The 24433-nt window shown below is 39.6% G+C and overlaps 1 protein-coding gene across 2 annotated transcripts; it reads right to left on the minus strand.

Annotated features, from left to right (window-relative positions):
• Positions 1-192: 192 nt before the first annotated feature.
• mapk8ip2 (mitogen-activated protein kinase 8 interacting protein 2) lies at positions 193-24205 on the minus strand. Of its 2 annotated transcripts, none has more exons than XM_086073969.1 (14): positions 23762-24205; positions 15199-15304; positions 10202-10441; positions 10028-10106; positions 9413-9514; positions 6911-9122; positions 6255-6463; positions 5600-5675; positions 5217-5389; positions 5006-5115; positions 4749-4871; positions 4154-4224; positions 3978-4076; positions 193-3256 (listed from the first exon to the last, which is right to left on the minus strand). In XM_086073969.1, exons 1-14 carry the CDS (start codon positions 23824-23826, stop codon positions 3184-3186), a joined length of 3738 nt encoding a protein of 1245 aa, XP_085930095.1. In that variant the 5' UTR covers positions 23827-24205; the 3' UTR covers positions 193-3183. The 2 variants fall into 2 exon arrangements, with proteins under 2 accessions (XP_085930095.1, XP_085930094.1); XM_086073968.1 differs by having other exon boundaries at positions 9311-9514.
• Positions 24206-24433: the final 228 nt, after the last annotated feature.

Below are 24433 nucleotides of genomic sequence, written 5' to 3' on the forward strand. Positions count from 1 at the left end.
CTAGTCATAATACTCCAAACAAAAATGAAAAGAATTGTAATTTTAAGAGAATTAAGTTATATTAATACCCATTTTTTACTATTAATAAAAAATGAAGTCCTAGTTTAAGATCATATATCAGTAATATTGTAAGAATTTTTTTTTACGGTGGGTCGTTGTGGTATTTTGTAGCAATAAAGACAAGAAGAACGGTTTCGGACATCAAGCATATACTTTATTCGTAAGACCAAATTCATGACAAAGCGGATTCTATTTTTTTCCTCCCTTGAGTTGTACAAGTTTCAAAAGGTAAAATATAAGATATGTTGCTCAGTCACATACTGCACTGTTCCTCTAATGTACGTAGAATACACAAACATCCTAACCAATTAGCAACGCAGCCACACGCTGCCTCATGGTCTCCAACACCAATTTTTGCCCAAGCGTTTTCGTATCGGGGCACAATAACCCGGTCACCGCATTGTGTCCTAAAAGTAATGCCAAAAAAAATGCTGAAACGTCCAATTATTGCAGGTCACATATATAAATGTGTTGTTTCTTTTGTGTTGTAGTGGTCTCTTTTGAATCCGTGACACACTCAGCAGTTGGATAACAGACGGAGAAAAGGGACACAGCACTACTTGGGAGTCTCTATGGTTATATACACCAGCGAAATGACAGCATTGGGATGGATGGAGATAACGGCCAAGCCCTGACAAAACCATTTTCATACATCTGTTTGAGCATTTATACAATGTCCTCAATAACCTGAATTATGAGAATACTAGTTAGTACATGGACCTTAAGATGCAATATAAATGCTCAAACTGCCTTCCTTATCAATGTGCCCCCTCTTGTTTATAAGATATTAAATATTCTGCATACTGGAGATTATATGACTGATGCTCACCCTGTTGCCACGCTAAAAGCAAGAAATAAACATGAGAGCGCGTGTGACGATCAAACCTTCATACCTAAAAGCACATCCATTATTTATTTTTTTTTGCTCGTTCAGAACAAAAACAACAGCAGACATTTTTACTACACGCCAGAACAGTCGTTGGTAATGAAAATATGGCTTTTCGGTAGGCCTCTTGGCTGGCTGACAAACAAACGAATGATTGTTTTACAACACGAGCTGTGTTTTGTCCTACCAACAAGTTTAGGGCGACACTGAAGAGAACAAACCAGAATGCAGTTGTGATGTTATGAGAGGAAAAAAGTTGTAATGTCATGAGGGAAAGTCAGATTTTTCTTTTCAAGATATAACTATAGTTTTTAGGAAAATAGTCCTATTTAATCAAGAAAAAAATGGAATATTAAGAAAAGTTAAAGTAAGTAATATAAAAATTGTAATCCTATTTTTACAAGAAAAATGTACTATTACAGTAAAAAAAAAAAAATTTTGGGAGAAGAGTTTCATGGGGGAAAATGGTCAAAGAAAAAAGCCTTATTCTTCAAGACAAATAAGTAAATCCGACGTGGATTAAGTCATGTGACACAAAAAAATAGGAATTTTTTAAGTGTGTATTGGCAGACATGAGCAAGTGTCAGCACTGCGAGACAGTGACCTTGAGCAAGTAAACACTCAGCCATTTTAGTAACCAAGATTTCAATTACTGTGAATAATATTTTTTTCTTCCATCAATCTTGGTTTTATTAGATTGTTAAAAAGTTCCCATTTTTGGTGTCACCCTGTATTATGAGGAAAAAAGTCGTATTTTTTTTCAAATGCCCCCGTAATCCTACAAGAAAATAAGGCATACATTTCCTTTTCTTTTTCTTTTTTTTAAATCACAATATTATGGGGAAACAAATTTTGACGGATATTTTTTTGTGAGAATACATTTGGAATGTTGCAAATAAAAATACTGCAATCTTAGGAGAATAGCAAAGAAGGATGCATTTATACTAAAATAACAAAACTATAACAAATTACATGAAATAAGTAGTATAGACGTTTAATTCCCCAAAATTATTTCCAAAAAACAAGAAAATGTCCAAGAGAAAAGTTGTAATCTTCAAAGAATACATTCCAGTCGTTTGTTTGTTTGTTTGAATGAAAAATTACATATTTTTTACCATTCGTCGTAAAGTTGGTAAAGTTGTAATGCAACAAGAAAAATAACGGAATCTCCCTAGTCAGCCACAGGATGGCGGCAGCGAACTTCACAACATCCAGCCACTAACAGTACACATGGTTACCTCGCAGTACAAGTACTGTACTTTGTACTATTGTATTTTTTACAATTTCATTTGCCTAACCACGCCCTCTAAGAAAGTGGAAAAGAGTCGATGTAGGTTCTAACGCTAGCCAAGGACGTTAAAAAAAATAATTGCTAAGTTGCGGACTGTTGTCCATGAAAACAAATTATTGAAAATTAACTGTAGAAATTAAGGAAAAACTTTATTTCTTACCATTCTATTTTATTTTGGAATTTTTGTGTGTTTTATATAATACAATACTGTGCAATAGTGTACAGTCACATCATGTGTACTTTTTCCCTCGTAATATTACATCTTGTTACCCAATCACATTATGACATCATTCTTGTAAGTTTCTGACTACTTTTTCGTCATTTTACGATTAGTTTTTCTATTCAGCGTGGCACCTAATACTACCGAGTTGTATTGTCCAAACCGATTCCAGTTCCTTCTTAGCCGACAGCCGTGAACAACCGCGAGAAAACGATCAGCTCCCCTTGTGAGTGTGGATGAGGCGCTTGTTTGTACGTCTACTTCCTATACATCTATTTACAGCACACTGTATTGACACCGAGGTAAGCTCACTGCACTCTCTTCCAACTACTCTGCTGCTGTGTGACTACCAGTAGAAACCCACGCAGTCGGGAACATGAAAACAAATACATATTTACAAACCTTGTCGAGCCGCTCGCCAATGTTCCTGAATACATGTCGCTGTGTGCGGTCAACCCTACGAGCCATGCATTGGGAGAGTGGTCACTAGTAGGTAGGTAGGTAGACAGGTGGTTTAAATGTCAGAAGAAGAACCTTCAAATAGCTCAGCGCATTTAGTTTGTCTCGTAGAAAACGGTCAAAGGAACCATTCCACTGAGATGGAGAGAAGATGGATTTGCTGTTGAACTGACGAGCCCAGTCTCAGAGGAGCAAAAAGAAGAAGAAGAAGAAGAAGAAGCCCTCTGATGGCAAAGTGGATGAGCGTACAAGCCAAGGCAATGTGTCTTACTCCAGATAGATGTCCTCGGTGGGGCAGGCGTACTCCACGTGTTCCTGGTAATATTCCTGGAATGCCCGACTAAGCAAAACACAGACGATTAAATGTCTTTTCTGCTAGTTAGTTAAAGAGATACTTGACAAAATAAGCAAATTTAGGTACAATTTAAGAACTTATATCTTACTTAAGATTTCAGTTTTTGCAGTGCAATAAAGTCCCAATACTTTTTTCCACGCATAATATTCAAGTGTCCAAATACGTTTGCCCCTAAGATATCCCAATACATTTGCCCAAAAGATGGACAAATCTCTCTACCTTAACTAGTAGCAAGACAAACGACAAGGTCAGACTGGACAAAAGTATTAGGACACCACAAGGTCAAAAGTATTGGAGCAACATATGGACAAAAGACCAACATATTGGTGCTGGGACGCCAAAAAGACAAAAGTATTGAGCCAGCATGTGGACAAAAGTATTGGGACACCAAACGGACACAATTACCTAAGGACAAAAATATTGAGACGGCGTATAGACAAAAACATTGGAACACCATACGAACAGAAGTACAGTATTTGGACAAAAGTATTTATGCAGCCTGACCATACACATTATCACTTGTTATCAAAGTTAAAATGGAGTCTTTTGCTGTTACTTTTGATATACTGTAGCTACCTTCTTACACAAGTAAAATGGTTAAAAGTGTTACATATGGAATTTAAAACATTTCCTAAAGTTTGACAAACTTGTACTAGATTTGCATTTGTTTGACATTGTTTTTCAACGTAAGAGGATTTTCACTCACCCAACACACTCTGCTACAGGTCGCATGGACTCCTGGGAGACAAACACGTGGCACGCAAACCTGCTCAGCATGGGATGCTTAGTGATGAAGCCGAAGTAGCTGAGCAAAAGAAAAGCAAAAATCAGATCAGTACATCATCACCGGCATCATAACGGGCGGAGGTTATGTCCGGTTACCAGTTGTTCCTGGGATGACAACCGCAGAAGGAGATGTTCTTCATCTGGAAGAAGTGACTGCATCTGTCAAACTGATGACATAAAAAGAAACAAAGCATTCTATTAAATGCATTTATCACTATTTGGGGTGCCAAATTTAAAATTGGATCTAGGTTTTTATGGCCATGGTCCCTGCTGTTATAAATGACTTTTATAACCATAACATGTCAGACTTTCTATCCTAGAATCATGACCAACAGCTTACCACAAGAAAAGAACAATAGAAAGCCATTTGAGATTCAATATCCTTGATATACAGCTAAATGTCCATCTACTAGTACACTCATTGTCCCCATTGGTAAGACAAATAAGCACACTACTAGCATGATTGTGTCTTACTAGTAACACTTTTCCCACTTCTAGTGCCTAAATCATTCTACTTGAGCTCAGAGTCGTCAATGAACCTAACATGCATTCAAATGTGGGAGTAAAGTCCGAGTACGTGTGGAAGGCTCCGTAAATCAATTATGACCGCTCTTAAAACTGAGCATCTGTTGAGGTCATGAGATTGTGTGTGTACAGATTAGTTTTGAACATGTTTCTATGTTAATCTCACCTCGTCCAGACAGTCGTATTCATCCTCCAGACTCATGATCAGCTTCACTCCTTGTAAACTGATCTCCAGCTCACACAGGGACGGGGGCCGCACATGGACGGTCCGCTTCCGGGACAGTGCAATCTACCGCAGAGGAGATATTGTCCAAAATACAGATTTTTTTTTCCCCACAAAAAAAACGTAATTTAAGCGCTAGTAAGCCAAGGTACCACCGTACACAATTGTGTGTGTTTGTTGTGTTTCAATATTTTGCTTACCTTCTGCATGGCAGCGCAAAGAATTCCGTTGCCTTGATGTTGAGGGACTTCGACGGAACCCAAGAACTGCACGTCGAACGTCTCTATCCATGCTGGGTTGCGTTTCATGGCTGGTAGGATAGAAGTATAGGTGTCAAGTTTCTTGGCCCCATTTTTAGAAAAAAAAACATTGAACCTTAAAACATAAGTCAATCCGAGGTTCTCCGCTCACCCAGCATCTCTTTGGACTGACCGACGACCTCGTGAGCATAGAAGGCGGGAAAGATTCCACGTTCTCCCGTGCGCATGTTGTAGCCTCTGTACCAGTAGTCGTCTTCCTCCTCCTCCACGAACAGAGGATCGTCCACGTCCAGCTCCAGCTCGTCTGCGTGTCTGGGGATAAACCTGTACGGGGAGGTTCGGGGATTACAACACCATGATCACCAAATATCAATTCCAGACATTCTTTATTGGATGTCCTTACTAGGGTGAGCTGCAGCCTAAGAAGTGGCGTATATTCTGAAATGGTTGCAAGCCAATCGCCGGACACATATAGAAGAACTACCATTCGCCATTTGATTGACCAGTCCGAAGATGTTCAGCATTGTATCTCACCTGTACACTGCCCTGTGTGTTTGGTCCCGCTCCTCTCCATTGATGGTGCAGGAGAAAAGTCCAAAGGATTCGGTACCTACGTGACAAACAGACAAAGTTTAAATAATACAAATAAAGGCTCCGATCCTATAGTTAAAAAAATACCCCCAAAAACGAAAACGCCACCAGGCAATGGCCCTCTGACTATCAAATGACCAGAGGTGGTCCTTCCGTCAATATTGACGGAAGGACCGTTAGTCCGTCAATGATGGACACCTATTTTGTTGACGATTGACGGGAAACTTTGAAAATTGACGAACTAAGCATTGACGGAAGGGGTTTTTCTTCCATCAATGTTATCGACAATCCGTCAATACATTTGGCAATCCGTCAATGACGGGGACATCCCATTTTGCTGACGGATTGATGAAAGACGATTGAAGGAACATTGACGGATGCCCACTTTGAACGACGAAAATATTGACGGAAGCTCAACGAATGACGTATTGACGTTTTCGGCTTGAAATATTGATGGATGACGGCGGAAGGGTGTCCCGACTGTTGACGAATAACGGACGCTCAAAATGTATTGACATTGTTCACATAATGCCACTCTTGTCACCCAGAGACCAATGCAAAGCTGTCCAAAAAATTATTAGTGTGCTATTTGACTCACTGGAGGAGCGTGATGTGCTATTGACAAAGACATTGAGGAACTTCTTGGAAAACGGAAGGTCCGCCTCAGGGGATGAGTCTTCTGAAGAACTGAGCAGTTCCGGCCTCACCCCCTCCTCATCGCAATAATAGTCCACCTGACCCCTCTCCAAAGGCTCTTCATCGCATAGTGTGGAGAGCTCACTGTCGTCGCTCAGGACTGAGGTGCACCTGAGAAAATGAAGGCTTTTAAAAAGGGTCACACTGAAAACTAGCTGCAAGGCATTGTGGTCTACGACTTGTTTTGGTTTATTAGAGAAAGATGCAAATGTTCAATGGAAAGATCTGTTAATAAATCAGACTAATGAGATTATTATCATTTGTAATCTAGAAAATGGTCCCCTAAACCAACATACCGTCTGTTATATCTGTATCTGTTGAATTTGGACCTTCTCGCACTGATTCTGTCGTCATTTGCCAGCTTTTCCATAGGTAGTCAACATATAGTTATTATACACAGACCCAAGGATTACACTAGTCAACATCCTACATGTTTACGGTAGCACCATGTAAGTAAGCTTCATTCCTTGAAGTGCCTTTTACTACCCAAAAAAAAAGTTGCTCTATTAAGATATTTACAACAACCTATCACAATCCAACATTACTGTCATAGCATACCTTCTGAGGCTCACTAGTTCCAGAGTTGTGTTCTCATCAACCACAAGTGTGTACTTCATGGAGTCATAGGCCAGTCCATCGTCTTCACTGGGTGGCTTCGGAGACAGGTCTTTCCCACATGGCGGGAGGTTACGGTCTGGACAGGGATGGTCCGGCATGGAGGAGTCAGCAGGAGGTGAAACATCAAGCTGTGAATCGCTACCCTTGTAAGACCGTCTCCTCAAGTCATCCAAGAATGGGTACGAGTCCCCTTGGTCATCTTCTTCATCATTGTCCGTGGAGTAGGTGAGGCTGAAGCAACGGTTGGTCTGAGCAGTAGGTATGTCCAGTGTCAGGCTGTGTTTGACTTCAGTGATTCGTTCAAGGGAGGCGGATGACCGACTAGACGTCCGGGGCTTCTTCTCCCGTCCGATGTCTTTGTCACTTATGATACTCTTGCTAAAGCTCGGAGAGTCCATGTCCTTCCTTCCCTCTAGCAAGTCATTATTTGACTCTTGGTTTTCCTCTGGTCTCTTGGTGCTCTTGGAGAGTTTATCTGAGAAGTTCATAGCAGTGGTGGAGACGCTGGCGATGCATGACGAGTAATCTGTGGGTTCTCCTGAATTCTGTACAGAGTGATCCAGACTCAGTGGTTTGATTGTGTCACTGGTGGAGTTAGACATATAGAGGCAAGAGTTCATGGCTACACCTTCATTTGAAGGCTCCACCATCTTCATTCTCTGACTTTCCTCAACCTTAACTTTTTGGGGCAATTCACCATCCTTCTCTGATCTAATCATTTCTGGATCCTCATCAGCAAAACTGTCTCCCTCACCAATTTCTGAGGATGGTGAGATGGTATCCGACACAGACACTTCCCTCTTGAAGCACTCCTCAGGACAGCTTATTGGATATGAGCCTTCTGAGATCATCCTGTTGACCAAATTGCTAAGCAACCACGGTGAGTCAGAGTTTTCACTCAAGTCATCCTCACTTTCTGATTCAGAATCCCCTTCGCTAGTTTCATCGTAATCATCTTCAGCAGGCATCAGCCTGGGTTCTACTGGAAGGTAGAAGGAACGTTTGAAGCACTCAAGGCTGTGGTCGGGTTCTATTTTGAGCACCATTTGTCTGGACATGTCCTCACACTGCTGAGGAGGAAGGGTCTCATCTGGGTCAGCCTGGTATTCACCAGACAGATAGTCATCCACGTTCTTTAGCTCAATCAGAGCCTGGTCATCACTGTATGACTTGGGTGGCAAAATAGGGGAGTCAACAGGGGATGGGGTGGCGATCGTTGGGGAGGGTAAAGGTGACGGAGATGGTAGTGGGGAACCTTCTTTGATTAGGTCAGGTTGGCCCAAAAACAGAGACGCTTTGAGTCCCACAATACCACTGTCCTGTTCTAACTCTGTATCCGGGTCCAGTTCCTGGTCTGAAGTGGGTGAGCTGGCCTCCTCGATGGAGTTGGTGAGGTGAGAAGAGCGCCCACTGCTGCTATCATCACTCGTCAGGTCAAGCTCCGTTTCTGAGATAGACGAGATCATATTCGAGTGCACTGGACCTTCGCAAGCAAATGCTATGTCCACTTCTCCATCAAGCTCAGAGTCAGAGCCTGGGGAGCTCAGTTCCTTATCCAGGTCTGAAGTCCCGTAACCTTGCTGGTTCATGTCTGCTATCCCAGGATCTGATGACGGAGAGTGGGAGTCATGAACCGCACCCACCGGAGCTGCCAAGGCTGGAGATATGGACTGCTCAGGATCATCTGAGTGACTGAAAGATACAGAGCTGAAGAAAGCAGCCTGCTCGTAGGGTTCAATGCACGGGAACTCCACGTACGATGACGGATTATCCTTGCACACCATGTCATATGTCTCCTTGTGCATGAACTCAACTTCAAAGTCCTTGTCCAGCTCTTCATCAGACAAGGGGGTGTCGGCACCGTCATTGCCTCCCAAAGGAGCAGTAGATGACAAACAGTGGCTGGTTCCATCTGGATCCTGGTCGTTTCCAGCTTCCATGCCAGATTCGCTTGTGATTGTGTATGTGTCAGTGGCAAGCCGGTTTAAATGTTTGTGGTTGTGGCCGTTGTTGAGGTCATGGTCCACCTCTGTGTCCGAACACTGGGAATGCTCATCAACAGAAGCTACTCTGGTGGTGTGGATTGAAGGGTCGGTCTTTGGTTGAGTGACATCACCAGGGCAAGGGTGGGACTTGAGCTGACCAAATGAGCCTGGGAAGATAATATTTACAAAGAAAAATAAATTACTTCCAAGTAAAATATAAGATTGTGTATGGAATAATGCATAGGTGGTACCATGAGATCAAATGGACAAAGTTAACCGTCTGTTGGTGGGTATCACTGATGTTGGATGAAATGAGTTCTAAACTAGGTGGGCAGGCTTTTGTTTTTCCTGTTACCGTATTCAAGCCTCTCCCGCCTGTTGCCCTCCATGTCACAGAGGAGGGGCCTGTGAGGGGAATGGGGGTTCCCACCCTCCCCTGCTTGTTTTGCTGGAGTACCTTGACTCTGGGACCCTGGAGCCTGGGAAAGTGGTGAGGCTGGACATTGGCCTGTCACATGGCTACCATCCTCCAGACATGAGTGGGTTGGAGTTGTGCGGCCTGGAGAGGCAGTACAAATATATAATGATTGGTTACGATGATTTGTAATTTATAGCATACTGTATGTTTATGATAGATGCGAAGTAAAGCTAATGATGGCCTAAGAATTTTGTAAAGTAATGTATTAATGTCACTAAAAATTCAAATGAACTTGATATCATTAAAACAACCATGAATAGGCTGTCAACACCATGCATGGGCCAGATTAAATAGCAACAAAAGCATCACAATTCAGCGTTACCAATCTGTCTGGGATACCTGGTTTCATTCAGGGCTTATTTATACATATTCTCTATTGTATTGGTATGATATTTGGAATGTGACCAAAACCTGGCTGTTCAACCTGTTCAATTTCAGGCAAGGGTCCTTGAAACGTTCATGATTGATTGATTGTTCGTTTTAAAAAGTATATACTTTCCATGGGACAATACAGAGTGAGGTTTGGATAGTCCTATCTCTTTGGTGTGTTTCTGGACATCTTGAGGCCTCCTAAATAACAAATTCTAATCTCACCCTGTGTAGATGGGTTGCGCAATGAGTCCTGCCAGCTTGCTTTCTTTGGTGATAGACTGCTGTTGTTGTTCAGTGAATCCTAATAACAGAAAAAGGGATAGAAATTCATCAAGCTCACTTGGGTATACATTACATACAGTATACAGCACATACTGTAGGTTTCTTTATGCGTACCTGCGACACAGCCATGGTAAGGTTTAGCGTGGTGGGTCTGCTTTTCAGGGTGCCGAGGATGGGAGAGGGGGGAGGTGACGCTGACGGAGACGGCGGCGCATCGGGGTCCACCTCCTCTTCCTCCTCCTCCTCTTCGTCATCTTCATCGTCGTCGTCGTCAATCATTTCAAACTCCTGGAAGTCGTCCTGGAAGGAGCACACCGGGTGGTGCATGTCGTTCTTCTCCAAGATGAGGGAGTCCTGGGAAGGGAGAGTCGATGGTATCAAGTTAATAAACTCAAGCGCGCTTCTGCTCTTAACAGCAGGTACAATGGAAAATAATCCTACCATCAGTCATATACTGTGTATATATAGTAAATCACCACACATTTGCAATTTGCATAGAAAAAGATTTTTGGGGAGGCAACCTAACCTCGGTTTTTAATTAAAATGTCATATATTTGCTTTTTTGTACTCAGTTCAAAGCAATAAAAGTATTATTTTGGTGCTAGCATTTACTTGTCATGTGTGGGGTCTCGCTCTTCAAAATCAGTTAAATTGTTAAATATCACTTGACATCATGCAGCCAAGCTCTGAGGAAGCTTTGTGAATGATGAAGTAGAATGTGTGTGAAAACAAAGAGCCAGAGAGGGTTGATGACAGATCAATTTGACATGCTGCTCAAGTTTCACAAGCTTTACGGGAAGGCCCGATGAACAGGCCACACCTTCATCCCCATATTTGAGTGTGCAGTCTATTGAGAACTGTACTGCATCATGCTAAGAGTTGTTTCTTGACTCAATACAATGACTGGTGAGGGGTGGGTAGAGTAGCCAGAAATGCCAAAAACAAAGCAGTGTTCTGATGACAAAATTCAAGAACACAGCCATTGGTAGACTCAACTTCACAGACAATTGTGGATTTGATCTCTATTTTTGCAAGAAGTGATTGATCAGGTTTGGAGTCTGCACGACAACGACGCAGCAGTTTTCTCTGGCTCTCGCACCGCTGTCTTTTTTTTAATGGGCCAATCAAAATCTCTCACATCACAATCCTGCTGACGCTGGCTTTATGTGCCACACAAACACCCAATCTTTTCCGAAGAGAGCAACACTTGTTTTGAGTAGATATTAACGCGCTTGTGCTCGTCAAAATTCTCATTCCCTGTCCCTCTAATAAAAACCACCATGAGGATATGCGACCACTACAAATCTTCATGCCTCAGCTGTGTTGTGAAAAGTGCCTCTGATCTAGAGGATGATGATCATAATAACAATAATGGATGGGTTTTGTCATGATGCATCTGTTTGCACGGTCCCCAAAAAAGCATGACTATAAATAGCAACTGTGTGTCAGTGAGAAAAGGGGCCTATTATAGAAAACTGACTTCTAATTACTTGAATTCAAAGAGTTAGATCTCTGGAGTGCCTGCCGACACATCCAGTGTGAAATTGCACATCCAAATAAATCTTTTGTTATCAGACTAGTTCTGAAAAAATGTCTTAAGCAAGCCGCTATGAATTTTGCCAGATGGCATCACAGTGTGGGTCTTTTACATAATACTGCCTCTGCATCAAATGTAACCTTCAACAACCATGATTTGGCAGCAAGGCTTGACCAAAATCACCATTTTCAAGTGACGGCCAGAATCTAACGTCTGAAACACTATTGAGTCAGAACCACAATGTAAGCAGCAGCGCTGCATGTTTTGTTGGTTGAACTGATTTGCATTGGTTAACAGCATTAGCTTCTGCTAAGTGGGACAGTGGGACATAAAGTCAACAGATTGAAATTGTGAAGAAAACAATGTCTAATAATGTATGTTTACTTTAATCGATAACACTACCCCAGGTCATTCACAGTAACTAACACAAGCACAACCAGATTGCTTCACGGTCAAACTGGTGGATAATTTGACAGGGTTGCAGATCTCCCTTAATTGATTTGTGCTTTTCAAAAGCACCTCGATAGGGCAGCATCACTGGACGGAGATCAGTTAGCACAAATTGCTCATGCATGGAAGAAAAAAAAGAAGTCAGCACAACTTTTAGATGTCCAATTAGCAGACCCAAAAGACAAATTTTATGCCTCTGCCGCAGTCCAAACAGTCGTTTGAGATGGCAGTTTGAGCACCATTACGACAGTCAACTTCTTGTAATCATGCAAATCAGCCCGGCAAATCAGGCACGACCAAAATAAATACAGTGAATCCCCGTGCACTTTAAACGTATTTAAACACATTGTAAACGTATTTGAACACCTAATGACAAGCATGAAAAGTAAAGAAAATATCATTCATATTGTAGCTTCAGTGTGTTAAACATAGTATGTGCCCTTAAGAGGCGGGTCATGGTGTGGTAGCCATGTGATGTTGGCGAGTCTGCGTGTGAGTATCTGGGGGTTAGCAATGGTCAACATCAGATTCTGCTTGAGTGTGCTCATTCTGTTTATGTGTTTGACCATTTTAATAAATGGTGGACCATGGCTCTTTTCCCACATGGAAGGACGTTATACTGTAACGTTAAAAGTGATTGCTTATAAATTAGTTTTTAAAATACACTAAATATTCCTACAAAGTATTGGTTGCATAAACTGATGAAATTCAATACAAAAGCTGCATTGTGAAATTCTGGCTAACCAAAGTTCAGACCAGATTGTTTTAATTATTAACAGTGGTTAACTTTTATTTTTTGTATTTTTACGACAGTCAAGAACGTTAAAATGTTGCTTATATAGTAAAGTAAGTTTTTTAAAGTATTTAAGTATTCCTAATATGAAACCAAATATCAATGTATTGACCAAAGACCAGTCACCAGATACATGAAAATACACACATTTCCATCCTTAGTCATTAAAATACGTGTGTTTTGTTTTTTTGTATCTTTGCACAAGATCCTTTCGAAGGGACACCCATGCGCAGATTAAAAACTGAACCTCCGTGACTAATTGTAATTAATCAGGTCTGGGGATTGGGGTCAAAGGATAATCTCAAGGTTGGAGCTTCTGTCAACAAATATCACACCGCGTTATGATCGTCACCCTTTGCAGAGTCAGTGCACGGAAGAGCGACTGCCCCAGGGGGTTGAAATGACGACAAGTGCAAATTCAATCTGAAATGTTGTGTGTGTGACATTTCCCTGTCTGGCTTTTGTTGATCTTACTCCTAAATGTCCTTGTGCAGGTCCGGGGGCAGCTGGCCGAGTCTGATCCAGCTACTGTCAGCAAGATGGAGCCCTCGAGGCTATGGTGCATCCTGATTTGTTTTATGGGGGGCAGTCAGATGTGTATGGCTATGTGTCATACGCACATTGCATGAGTTGTACATCAGGAAATGAAATCTCTTTCATGCAGGCTTTTGTTGGTGCGCTTAAAAAGCAAAGACATTGCAGAAGCTTAAGACGTGAGCTAAAGCTTCTCAAGTAATGATATCTAAGATCATTCAGCTCAATGGGGGAGGAGGGAAGAAGGGTTGGAGGCAGTAGATAGGGAAGAAAAGACTGCAGCGGAGGGAAAGAAGTGGATAGAAGGATGGCGTTGAGAAGGAAGAAGAGAAGGCAGGAAGGAAAAACAAGGCGGGAGGGAGTGACGGTAGGATTTCACAAAAGGAAAGAAAAGAGGTAGGGGTAGATAGAGGGAAGAAGTTGTGGAAAGAGTGAGGGAAAGCTCTGGGAGAGAGGTAAGGAAGGGGTAGAGAGGGCATGAAAGAGGAGATACAGAAGGACATCAAATGGGGAGAAAGAAAGAAAGAAAGAAAAAGAAAGAAAGAAAAAAAAGATGGAAAGGGTAGAGAAGGACATGAATAAAGGGAAGAAAGTGTAAGTGAAGGCAATAGGATATTAAAGAGGAGGTAGAGAAGGATGCAAGAGGACATGAAAATGGTGGTAGGAGTGGTAGAAGTGGAAGGACCGAGGACATAAAGGAGATAGGGGAGGAGGTAAAGAAGGAAGGAGTTTGGGCATTAAAGAGGAGGTAGACCATGAAGAAAAAGGTAGAGAGGGAAGAGCTACGAGATGTAGAAGGACATAGGGAAGGAGTTAGGACATGAAAGAGGATCTAGAGAAGATAGAAAACAAGAAGAAGGAGGTAAGGATGAAGGTTGAAGGTGAAGGAGGGAGGACATGAAGGAGACAGGGAAAGTGGTACAGAGAGACAGAGTTAGTACATTAAAGAGGAAATAGAGAAGGACGTACACATGGAAGGCAATAGGACACATAAGAGGAGATAGAGAGGGAAAGAGAGGACATGAAGAAAGAAATTGGGAGGGCAGGAACTAAGACACGAAAAACGAGGTAGTAAGGGAAGGAGTTTGAACATGTAGAAAGAGCGAAGGAAGCGATAGAGGGTGACGGGAGATGAAACAGGAGGTAGGGAAGGAGCTAGGACATGTAGAAAGATATAGGGAAGGAGATAGGACATGGAGGAGGACATATGGAAAGATGTAGAGAGGGAAAGTATTAGGACACATAAGGTGACAGAGAAGCAGCCAGGATATGAAGGGAAGAAGAGAATTGGTTCTGCCTAACGTTACGAATATTAGCATTCGTGGTCAGCTGCCCTTTGCTGCAGTCATGGCTCTGGGCCACCGGCATAAAACATTTACACACCACATGATGGATGCAGAGAAAGGAAGAGAGAGTCCAGCATACAGTAAGGATGAGAGAGGAGACTTTTTCCAAAGGAGCTAATTAAGGGATAAGCTTGGAATGATAGCTCTAATGACGCAATTATACACGCATTCACTTCCTCACAATTATACCAACCAAAGGCTTTTTGCAGTTTGTGCCAACAGTGTCATATGAAAGACATTTAGATCATCTTTGTCAGCCTCTTATTACAATTTCATAGGATTTAAAGGAGACATATTGTGAGAACTGACTTTTTTTTAATAGCTTGATGGCTAACCACCACAAGTAAATCTTTTGTGATCGGTCTATTTCTGGAATTGTGTCTGTGATCGAGCCTTTCTGAATTGTGACGTAGGAGGCAGAAATCAGGATTTAAAGACACGGTAGCCTTACCTTTTCATAGGGATCCGAGTCGTAATTTAGGCCAATCCCGCAGTCGTCTGTGATTTCGGAGAGATCTTCATCGTCAAACTCCTCCAGGCTGATGTCGTGGGAAGGCCTAACAAACGCAGACAAACCGCAGTCAACACATGTTGACGTACATACACATGTTGACGTACATACACATTGACGTAGATTTATCTTTACGTGGATTACTTGATAAACATCTGCATCATTTATTTACAACAAGCGACGCAACCAAATGAGACTTAAGTCATGACAAAATTACAGCTGGAGAGTCACACCCCACGTGCACGTTTTGCATTGCAAACATACCAAAAAAAGGGAAAAGAATGGCAAAAACATATATATAAAATAAAAAAATTAATGCAAATTCTTTAATTCTTTAAAACTACTTTGCTGCATCTGCATTTTTTTGCATTAAAAATATGAAAAAACAACAAAGGTAAAATTAAAATAAACAAATTACAACTAAAAAATATTGTAAAACAAAAATAATTGGATCAAAAATATTTTACTGTATAATTTAAATTAATATTTTTTGTTAAAAAACAAATCTGACCAAAAATAAACCACAAAAAAATAACAAAATAAAAATAAATACCAGTTATGTTGCGGTGTCCAGCAAAATTTGGCAAAATTACCCCAAAAAATAAAAACCAAAGCTACCAAAAAATACACCAAAAATAGAAACCAAATCTATAATACTAAAATTATTTATATATATATATATATATACATATATAATAACAATAATAATAATAATAAATAAATAAATAATACATAAAAATACCCCAAATCAAAAATATATTCTATAATTCTGTCGAGCTACATACTACATCTTTTTTGCATTGAAAAATATAAATAAAAACGTCCACAAAAAAAAAAAATTTTAAATAGAAACTAAAATTGATTCAAGAAACTAAAAATGATTCTTTCATTGTGGAGCTAAAGTGCAAAAAAAAAAAAAAAAACATACCAAAACAGTGAAAAAAATATAACCAAATATCTATTCTGGTATGTTGTTAAACTAGATTGCTGTGTAGTGGAATTGCTTTGTTTTGTTTTAATTAAAAAATACAAAAATCAAAACTCCCACTCCCAAAACAACAATAAAAAAAGACAAACCAAAAAAATTAAAACAAAAATTACCACATAGATAAATAAAAAGTGCAAACAAAAAATAAATTCTGCAGTTGTGTCTCGCTACGTCATCTTTTTTGCATTAACAACTACAATCCCTGCCACTATTTTTAGACGTTGTGTAGAAGTTGAAAGCATAAGCCAGAAGCAATCGGTCTGCTCTCATTCACAAGTCACAGCAGGCAAAGTCCGTAAAGTTGACGCGCCATGTAATGAGCCATGACCAGTTTGCGTCGTTAGCCCCAAATTCAACGGTGCCTCATTATCTGTGGCGCACATTCGTTTTCTACAGCAGCTGTCTTGCAATTGTGTCACAAGGAAATGCTGCATTGCAGTACTTCTAATCGAGGGGAAAGGACACCACGCGCACTGTGCATGCAAGAGAGCTTATGTTGTGCACAATGTCAAGGAGCAAATGCTCATGTCAAAAGTGGACGCTGTTATGATTTCACTTTGATGCAACAGACAGCAACTGATGAGCATAAATGAGAAAGAAAAATTACACTGTATAGTATAAAAAACATGTAAATGGAAATTAACTGGTTTTATATGCTGTACTATTGTACACAGTGAAGTATTTGTGGTTTACATATGTGCCTTTAAAATGCATGGCAAAGAGAATGACATCAGAAGGCTACAGGTGGTCAAAATACAGTATGTGAGCATCTTAGGCAAGAGAGGTGACCTACAGTGTTGTCTTTTTGTCTTTAACGGCTTGTCCCATAACATTACCTTAATTTCTCTACTTTTTGGACTTCTCTCACACACAATTCACATTTGGCTCGTAACACAAAAACAAAAAATCAACAGGCAACAACAGCTCTTAACTTGAAAAACTTGTAATTTGGGGCACTCGTAACTCAAGGTACCTACTGCTATATTTGTAAGCATTTGACCAGTCGAGATACTAAGCGAATACAGGTTCTCAACCCTGGTCTTCGAGTACCCCTATCCAGCCTGTTTTCCGTGTCTCCCACAAGCAACACGTGTGTTTCAAATGATCAGCTAATCAGCAAGGTCTGCATGAAGCCTGATAACGATCTTCAGCTGTGTTGGCTGGGGAGACACGGAAAACAAGCTGGTGGTCAAGCAAATCCTCAAGCAAAAAATAAGGACAAAAATAACTTTTTCCCTTGGCACATTTTACAATTGTAAATCATTGGATTTTTTATGTGTTTTAAAGGATTGTAAAACTTTTGTATAAGTCATGTTTAGCTTGTTTTATATTTAAAAACTGAAAACAAGCTGGATAAGGATACTCGAGGACCGGGGCTAAGAAACAGTGGCCTGTAGTACTGGTGGACCAGCCAGGACACCAATTATTTAGCATTCATTTTGATGCTAATGTTATATGTAATGTTACTGTTCACAGTCGTTGTGTGCTGCGCACGCAAAAATCAGCACTAATTTAAAATACAAATAAAATACTGTAAATACAAAAAGGGGGGGGGGGGTCTTAATTATGTACAAAATAATGAAATACAAATAAATATATAGTGATACTCCCCCAAAAAAAATCCAGAGAGAGAGAGAACAGAGAGGAGGGAAAAAAGTAATTAAATTCATATTTTTAATGGAATAATGAGAAATTTAAATATCACTTCATTATATTCACCTCAACGTCCCCCCTACCCCGCCCCCCAAATGTATTTACCACAATGGTTTGAAAAGAAATACTGGATCATCATTATTATTATTATTATTATTTTTATTTTTTTAAATATTTTTTTATTATTATTATTATTATTATTATTATAAGTTGTGGTAGTAGAGGTAGTAGTCAGTAGTAGTAGTAGTAGTAGATAAATATGAACAGCAAAAAAATACAAATGAACAGAAAGTTAAAAATTCAATTGATAGCTTTATTGGATAATGATGTGTTAGTTTTTTTTATTTAACATGTGATTTTATTCACCACAGAGGCTTAAAATGATAATTCACACCTATAGGGCAGGCCAATAACATTGTGAATATAAAACTAGAAATGTCATATAAAAAACTCTTGGGTAATCACGGAAAGCTTCTGAATTGGGGAACTGAGACTCAGTGATAATTGGACTGTAAATAGTGATTCATATTGTTCAATTCAAAAGCACATATGTTATGGTCACAATTCAGTTAGCAAAGAAATAACATTACAAAAAAGTATCAAGATAAACTCTGATTCTGCCTTCTCCGCATTCTCTTCTCAAAAATACACCGCTGAAATATTTATTTGTCGTAACTATGTCCAAATGAAGCAAACAATAATAACAATGTCAAGGCGTGTATTCGTACAACATTGCGATTAAAGCACTGACACAGGCACTGTGTGCTGTGCGCGTCACAACACCTTCCAAGTCTTTCCATCCAAACTGTTGAATAGATTCAAACTCTGCCAACAGGCGTGGGCGTCGATTCAGGCTCTGCGGGACGCACAAACCGACTACCAAATGCCTCAACTGTCAAATTGTGTGTGAAACTACGCGTTGGGACTCTCAAAAACTGCTGGCTAATGCTTAGAGATGCTGTTGAAATAAAAAAAATCAGGGCCATGATGCTGCTTAATTGATTAAATAGCAAGAGGGAGAGTTAGTAGTCGCCGGTCAGAGACAGAACAGAAGTCTTTTTTACACGGATATCTCGCAAATTAGCCGCATCTGAACTGTAATGGGATATCTGTCTTAACAGGAAAGAAGAATATCCTCAGAATAAAAACTACAGATCTATTCACAAACACTGTCCCATAAATATACATGACATAAAAAAACAATGGATGGCATGTACAGTTTCAGTTTCAAGATTCTCCCCATTCACATCGATGTTCCTTGATTCAACACGTTGGTAAATCTAGCATCCATTTTGGTCGCCTCAGTGTACGCAAACTTTGTAGGACCTGTACAACAGAATGACACGTTTAAATATTTTCATCTTTGTGGACAGTATTTTGGGTCATTTGGGACAATTTGAGCAAATTTCAAGATGAAAGAATGACATTGAGGGTATTTGTATTGCTGTCAAATGTCATATTTGACAGTATGTAAATGTGAAAGAAGAGTTCTCGGGTGTCTTGATAGAAACACTTTTAAAGGGACCAGCAGCAAATCGTACTTTTTAATTGTTTTTCTGTTTTATTCCAGAGACTCTGCTGATCCCTAGATAAAAAAAAAAATAGTGCTTTTTGCGCTAAGAAAAAAAACTGAGAATAATTCCCCCCACGAAAAACAATGTTAATAAAATAAAGGCTTGTAATTACCTATAGATGCCATATGGTGGTGACGAGGGGTGTTGGAAAAAATCGATTCGGCAATATATCGCGATATTACAGCGCGCAATTCTCGAATCGATTCAATATGCGGCCGAATCTATTTTTTTATGTGAATATTCAACAAAACGTCTTACTGAGGGTTAGGATTTACACATTAAGCATGGAACAATGTTATATTAATGGAACATTAAGCATTAATATTTTATTTCAGTGCTGTTCAAACATGAAACAGACTGCAACCTGAATTTTCAGATAAATAACTACATTTTCATACAAATCTTACAGTGTACATGTACAAGTTTACTGATTAGTATTTTCTAAATTTAAGTTGAAAAAAATCGCAATAATCAATGTATAGATTTGTATCGGGATTAATCGGTATCGAATCGAATCGTGACCTATGAACCGTGATATGAATCGAATCGCCGGGTACTAGGCAATTAACACCCTTAGTGGTGACAATATAAAGCAATAATTGATATGAGATATGGCTTTGGCCTAGCACAACACAGTGAATAGCCAAAAAGTAGTTAGTAGTAGTAGTTTAGTCTGGAAAAAAAAAAAGAGAACATTTTTGAATGCTGAATTGTGAATATTCACATGATACCAAAATTGTAAATACCGAATGAAAGAAAGAACAATTAAGGCTTTAATAATAAATGGGATAGCACCTGCTCCACGATGACATCATCATTTTTAAAGAGCCAAGGACATTTATTTCGTGAGTCATTACAGGAGATCAATTTCGCAGGCTTGTCACCCTGCTGTCACTCCTCACAAATGTGTGCACACGCACACACTTTTGAGTCATGCCTTTCAACCTAATGAAGGAGCCCTTTGTTAGGTGCATCCCATTTTACCAAGAGTAATGCCATGACTATTTTTCATTATACATGCATTCAACCCCCCTAAAGTCCATTTCTAATTCTACTAAATCTGAAAGTGTTTCTGATTAAATCAATGGCAATGGAACAACCCTCTTTGCCACACTAATGACTTCAAGCTCAAATTCAGCTAAACACTAAAACTCATCCTTTCTGTAAAATTCTGTTCACCAAACGAGGAACTATTCAGCCTAACAAATCATATCCTGGCTATGGATATGATTTAATAAGTGCATGAATGAGTGACCGTTTCGTAGAATTTGTACATAAAGGTGGTATGTTTGAAAAATAAATGTAGTGGAATTAGTAGAAACTATAAAAATAAACATCTTCTGCTTTAACGACTTAACGAGTCTACGTTCACACTGCAGTGCGTGATGCCCAATTTGGATATTTTCATTCATCTGATCTTTTTATGTAGTCGTTGGCATTATGAGAAAAAAAAATGCTATTATTTTATTATACTGTATTATCATTTTATTCTGTTATTTTTACTCATTTATTTTCTGGTTCTTTCAAGTTATATTTACTGTTGTGTTTTGGTAGTTGAAGAAAAACTAAGTTTTGGAATCAATTAATAATCATGCTTGTTAATCATGAACATAATATCAATCACAATAATTGTGGTTATTATTTTTCCATAATCACCCAGCCCTATATATCATTGTTTACTATAGTACATAACGTTCCATTAGTTTTCCCTATAGTGTGGATTTGACAACAAAATATAAATGAATTAAATTGAATTAATTACATTTAAATTCATCATCGATGTAGCATCATTTTTAAAAGACAATAATGTTAAAAATAATAAATATAAAATGAGGAGGAGTATTTTTTTGTTATATGTATAATATTATTCTATTCTAATGTCCATAATAATAACAGAAAATAATTTACTAACCAGATGAAAATTGTCATTCCAACAAAACATAATGCTCTTTTTTTCTTTGCACATCGCAATTTACATGTACAGTATGTACATTGCACATTAATGCAAATACATTTTTAATATTATTAATATTATTAAGTGTGTTGCTTCACCACAAGGGAAATACAGTGGATATAAAAAGTCTACACACCCCTTTTCAAATGCCAGGTTTTTGTCATATAAAAAATTAGGTCAAGATCAAATATTAAAAAAAAAAAAATCCACCATTACTGTGACCTTTAACCCGTAGAACTTAATTGGTGTGGGGGGGTAAATATTTTCGAGAGGGGAAGTACAGAGTTCAAATTTAACCATTGGCATTTGAAGTGCCTTTGACCCCAAATTAAGTTCAGATGTTCTTTCAGACCTTTCCTGGCATTTTTGTGCAAAACTGTCTTTTTAACAGGGGTGTGTATACTTTTTCTATCCAATGTATATGTCAACCAAAAATTAAAAAAAATAATAATTAAATTAATTCCAAAATAATACAAATACAGTAAAAATAATCATAATAATAATAATATCTATAAAAAATTAATGAGAAGTGTATTTGTTTTTATCATTTTGGCAAAATTATATTATCATAATGACAACAAATACCGGCTGCATCAGTTGAAAAATAGTCAAATTTGTGTACAACCTCTCAATTTACATACATGCATCATAAATACATTAGTTAAAAGTAGTAGTAGTAGTGCAGTAGCATTGGGGCAAGCGTGTTCCTTCAGAAATACTTGCCAAAAAAATAATAATAACGATAATGTAGTTCTATCCATCAGATTAAAGATTGACTCAATTTGTCGAGATGAGTTAGCGCGTTGTTACATAAAGCGGATTACATGACAGGTGCATGTTTTGGTCCTCATTCGTCACAACGTGCACGCTCCACAACTTAATATTCTATCAGTCAGATGTTATGACAATAGTTCTTCACTTCAGCGGGATTACATTTGACATTTTTGGGAACGATATGATTAAGAGCAGCACGGCCAATCAACTGTCGCTGGGCCGCGAGGTCACGTGTTGTCGAGTAGCATCGATCTGAAAGCATGTGGAGATAAAGCTGCAGCGTGAAACTAAATCCTGCAAAAGTGCACAGTGTTGAATAACAAATCCTGTGGGATTGCTAATGTGATTGTGTGTGCGTGTGATATGAGACATTTGCATCATTTATGATGCTCTATGTAATAAAAATAATAATGCTGTAGTTATTATTATAATACATATTTTAGTTTTAGTCGCTTTTGGGCAATGTTTCAAGGTCGATTTTGGATCGTTTGGCTTTGTCCAGCATTTTGGAGCTAAATGGAATATTAATCATGCATCAATACGCTAAATTACTCAAAATTATGAATGCGAAAAAAAATTGCTCTACAAAAAATGGATCCTTTTTTACTGTTCTACTAACCTTATCACTTTATTCACTAAACAACGACTTAAGTATATCCTTATTTAAATGCATTTTTTTCATTTAAAGGTGCATTGTGGAGTTTAAAATGTTAAAGCTTTTTCTACATCATGCATGCTCCACCAATGCCCAGATGAGTGCAAAGATCCCTGACTTTTTAACTGCGACTGCGCCTATCAGCTTGTATCTTCCCTTTAGTGTGGAGTGTTCGGGCACAAACAACAAACAACCATTCACACTCACATTCATACCTTATCTTATGTCTCATATTCTATATTTAAAACAGCATTTGGCATTATTGTTAAATTGTTTGCGGACATTAAAATGATGTCATGTTATTTTACATCATCGTTTACTATCTTCTCATGTAGTTCTTGAGATATTCTTTTTGACTAGATTTTGTTGATTTATTTTTGAACTGTGCATGTTTACAACACTTGAGTTTGAAATTAACAAATGGATTGAATGATTAGATTTGAGCTCGTCTTGGGTGCAAGTGGTTTGAGCAAGCGTCCCTAATGTTGTGGCCGGTGTGTTGCATTGCAGGAGCGATTCCAATCCTCTGAAAGAGCCAAAAGAGCCAGTGCATTCTGCAGTATATGGATTTCCGCTCAAGTGTACCCCAGTGGTGATGATGCCATGCAGCCCACTCACACTCGTGTGTTTCATGCATCATCACAATCACTTCCCAGCATCAGCCAGCGTGCACCAAGGCGCCAATCAGGATCAGGGCGTGGGCCTGCACAGCACCGCAAGGCCACAGCAGACAACAACACCGCACTAGAAAGCGTATTCACAACCATTTGTTGTTGTTTCCGACATGAATGACGCCATTTTTATTCCCGCATGTTGCATCGGAATGAGGCGCAAACAAGCAAGAAGCTTATCTTCCCTTCATGTCCTCCCCCACACGCCACGCAGCATCCAGCGCATCCTCTTACCTGCAGCCCGGAGGAGAGAGGGAGTGGAACGTATTGAGGGAGAACATCTCAGCCCGGTCCGCCATCTTCTTTGACTCGCGAGCCCACTATGTGGTGGAGACGATCACGGAGGGGAAACGGCAGTCCATCCACGGCAAGGGCGTTCGCACTGGCTTTTATTTTTCTTCCACCACCACTCCGTCTTGTTCAGTCGTGGATGTCGCGCGTGCAGCAGCAATCGAACATCCACGCAGAGGGGAGGGAGGGAGGGAAGGGAATGCCGACTCGGTTTAAATAATCTGCATGGAAACAAACGACAAAATCTCGAATTATGATCCAATATGTCAGACAAAGTGTCTACCCCCCCTTGCGAACATCTGGCAAGGATGAGGGTGGAGAGGTTGAAGATGCTGCGGGTGACACGACGGAAGCTCGCAGGCAGCAGTGCGGAAACGGGCGGGGGCAGGTTGGGGGGTGGGGGGGATTAGCGTCATTTAGACCCAGTGGGATGCGCGCAGAGGGAGTGGAGGGATAGTCCACCAGCAGTGACGTCACCGGAGGGTAAAAAAGCCTCGTTTTTTAAAATCACTTTTGACAGAATGATTTTTTTTCGGACATGCATTACAAATAAACAAAAACAATTACTGAAACACTACGTACTGTAGTATTATGTCATGATATTAACATTTGAAA

This window comes from Leptonotus elevatus, chromosome 4, assembly GCF_054856555.1.
Source record: "Leptonotus elevatus isolate MCC_2025b chromosome 4, RoL_Lele_1.0, whole genome shotgun sequence".
NCBI lineage: Eukaryota > Metazoa > Chordata > Actinopteri > Syngnathiformes > Syngnathidae > Leptonotus > Leptonotus elevatus.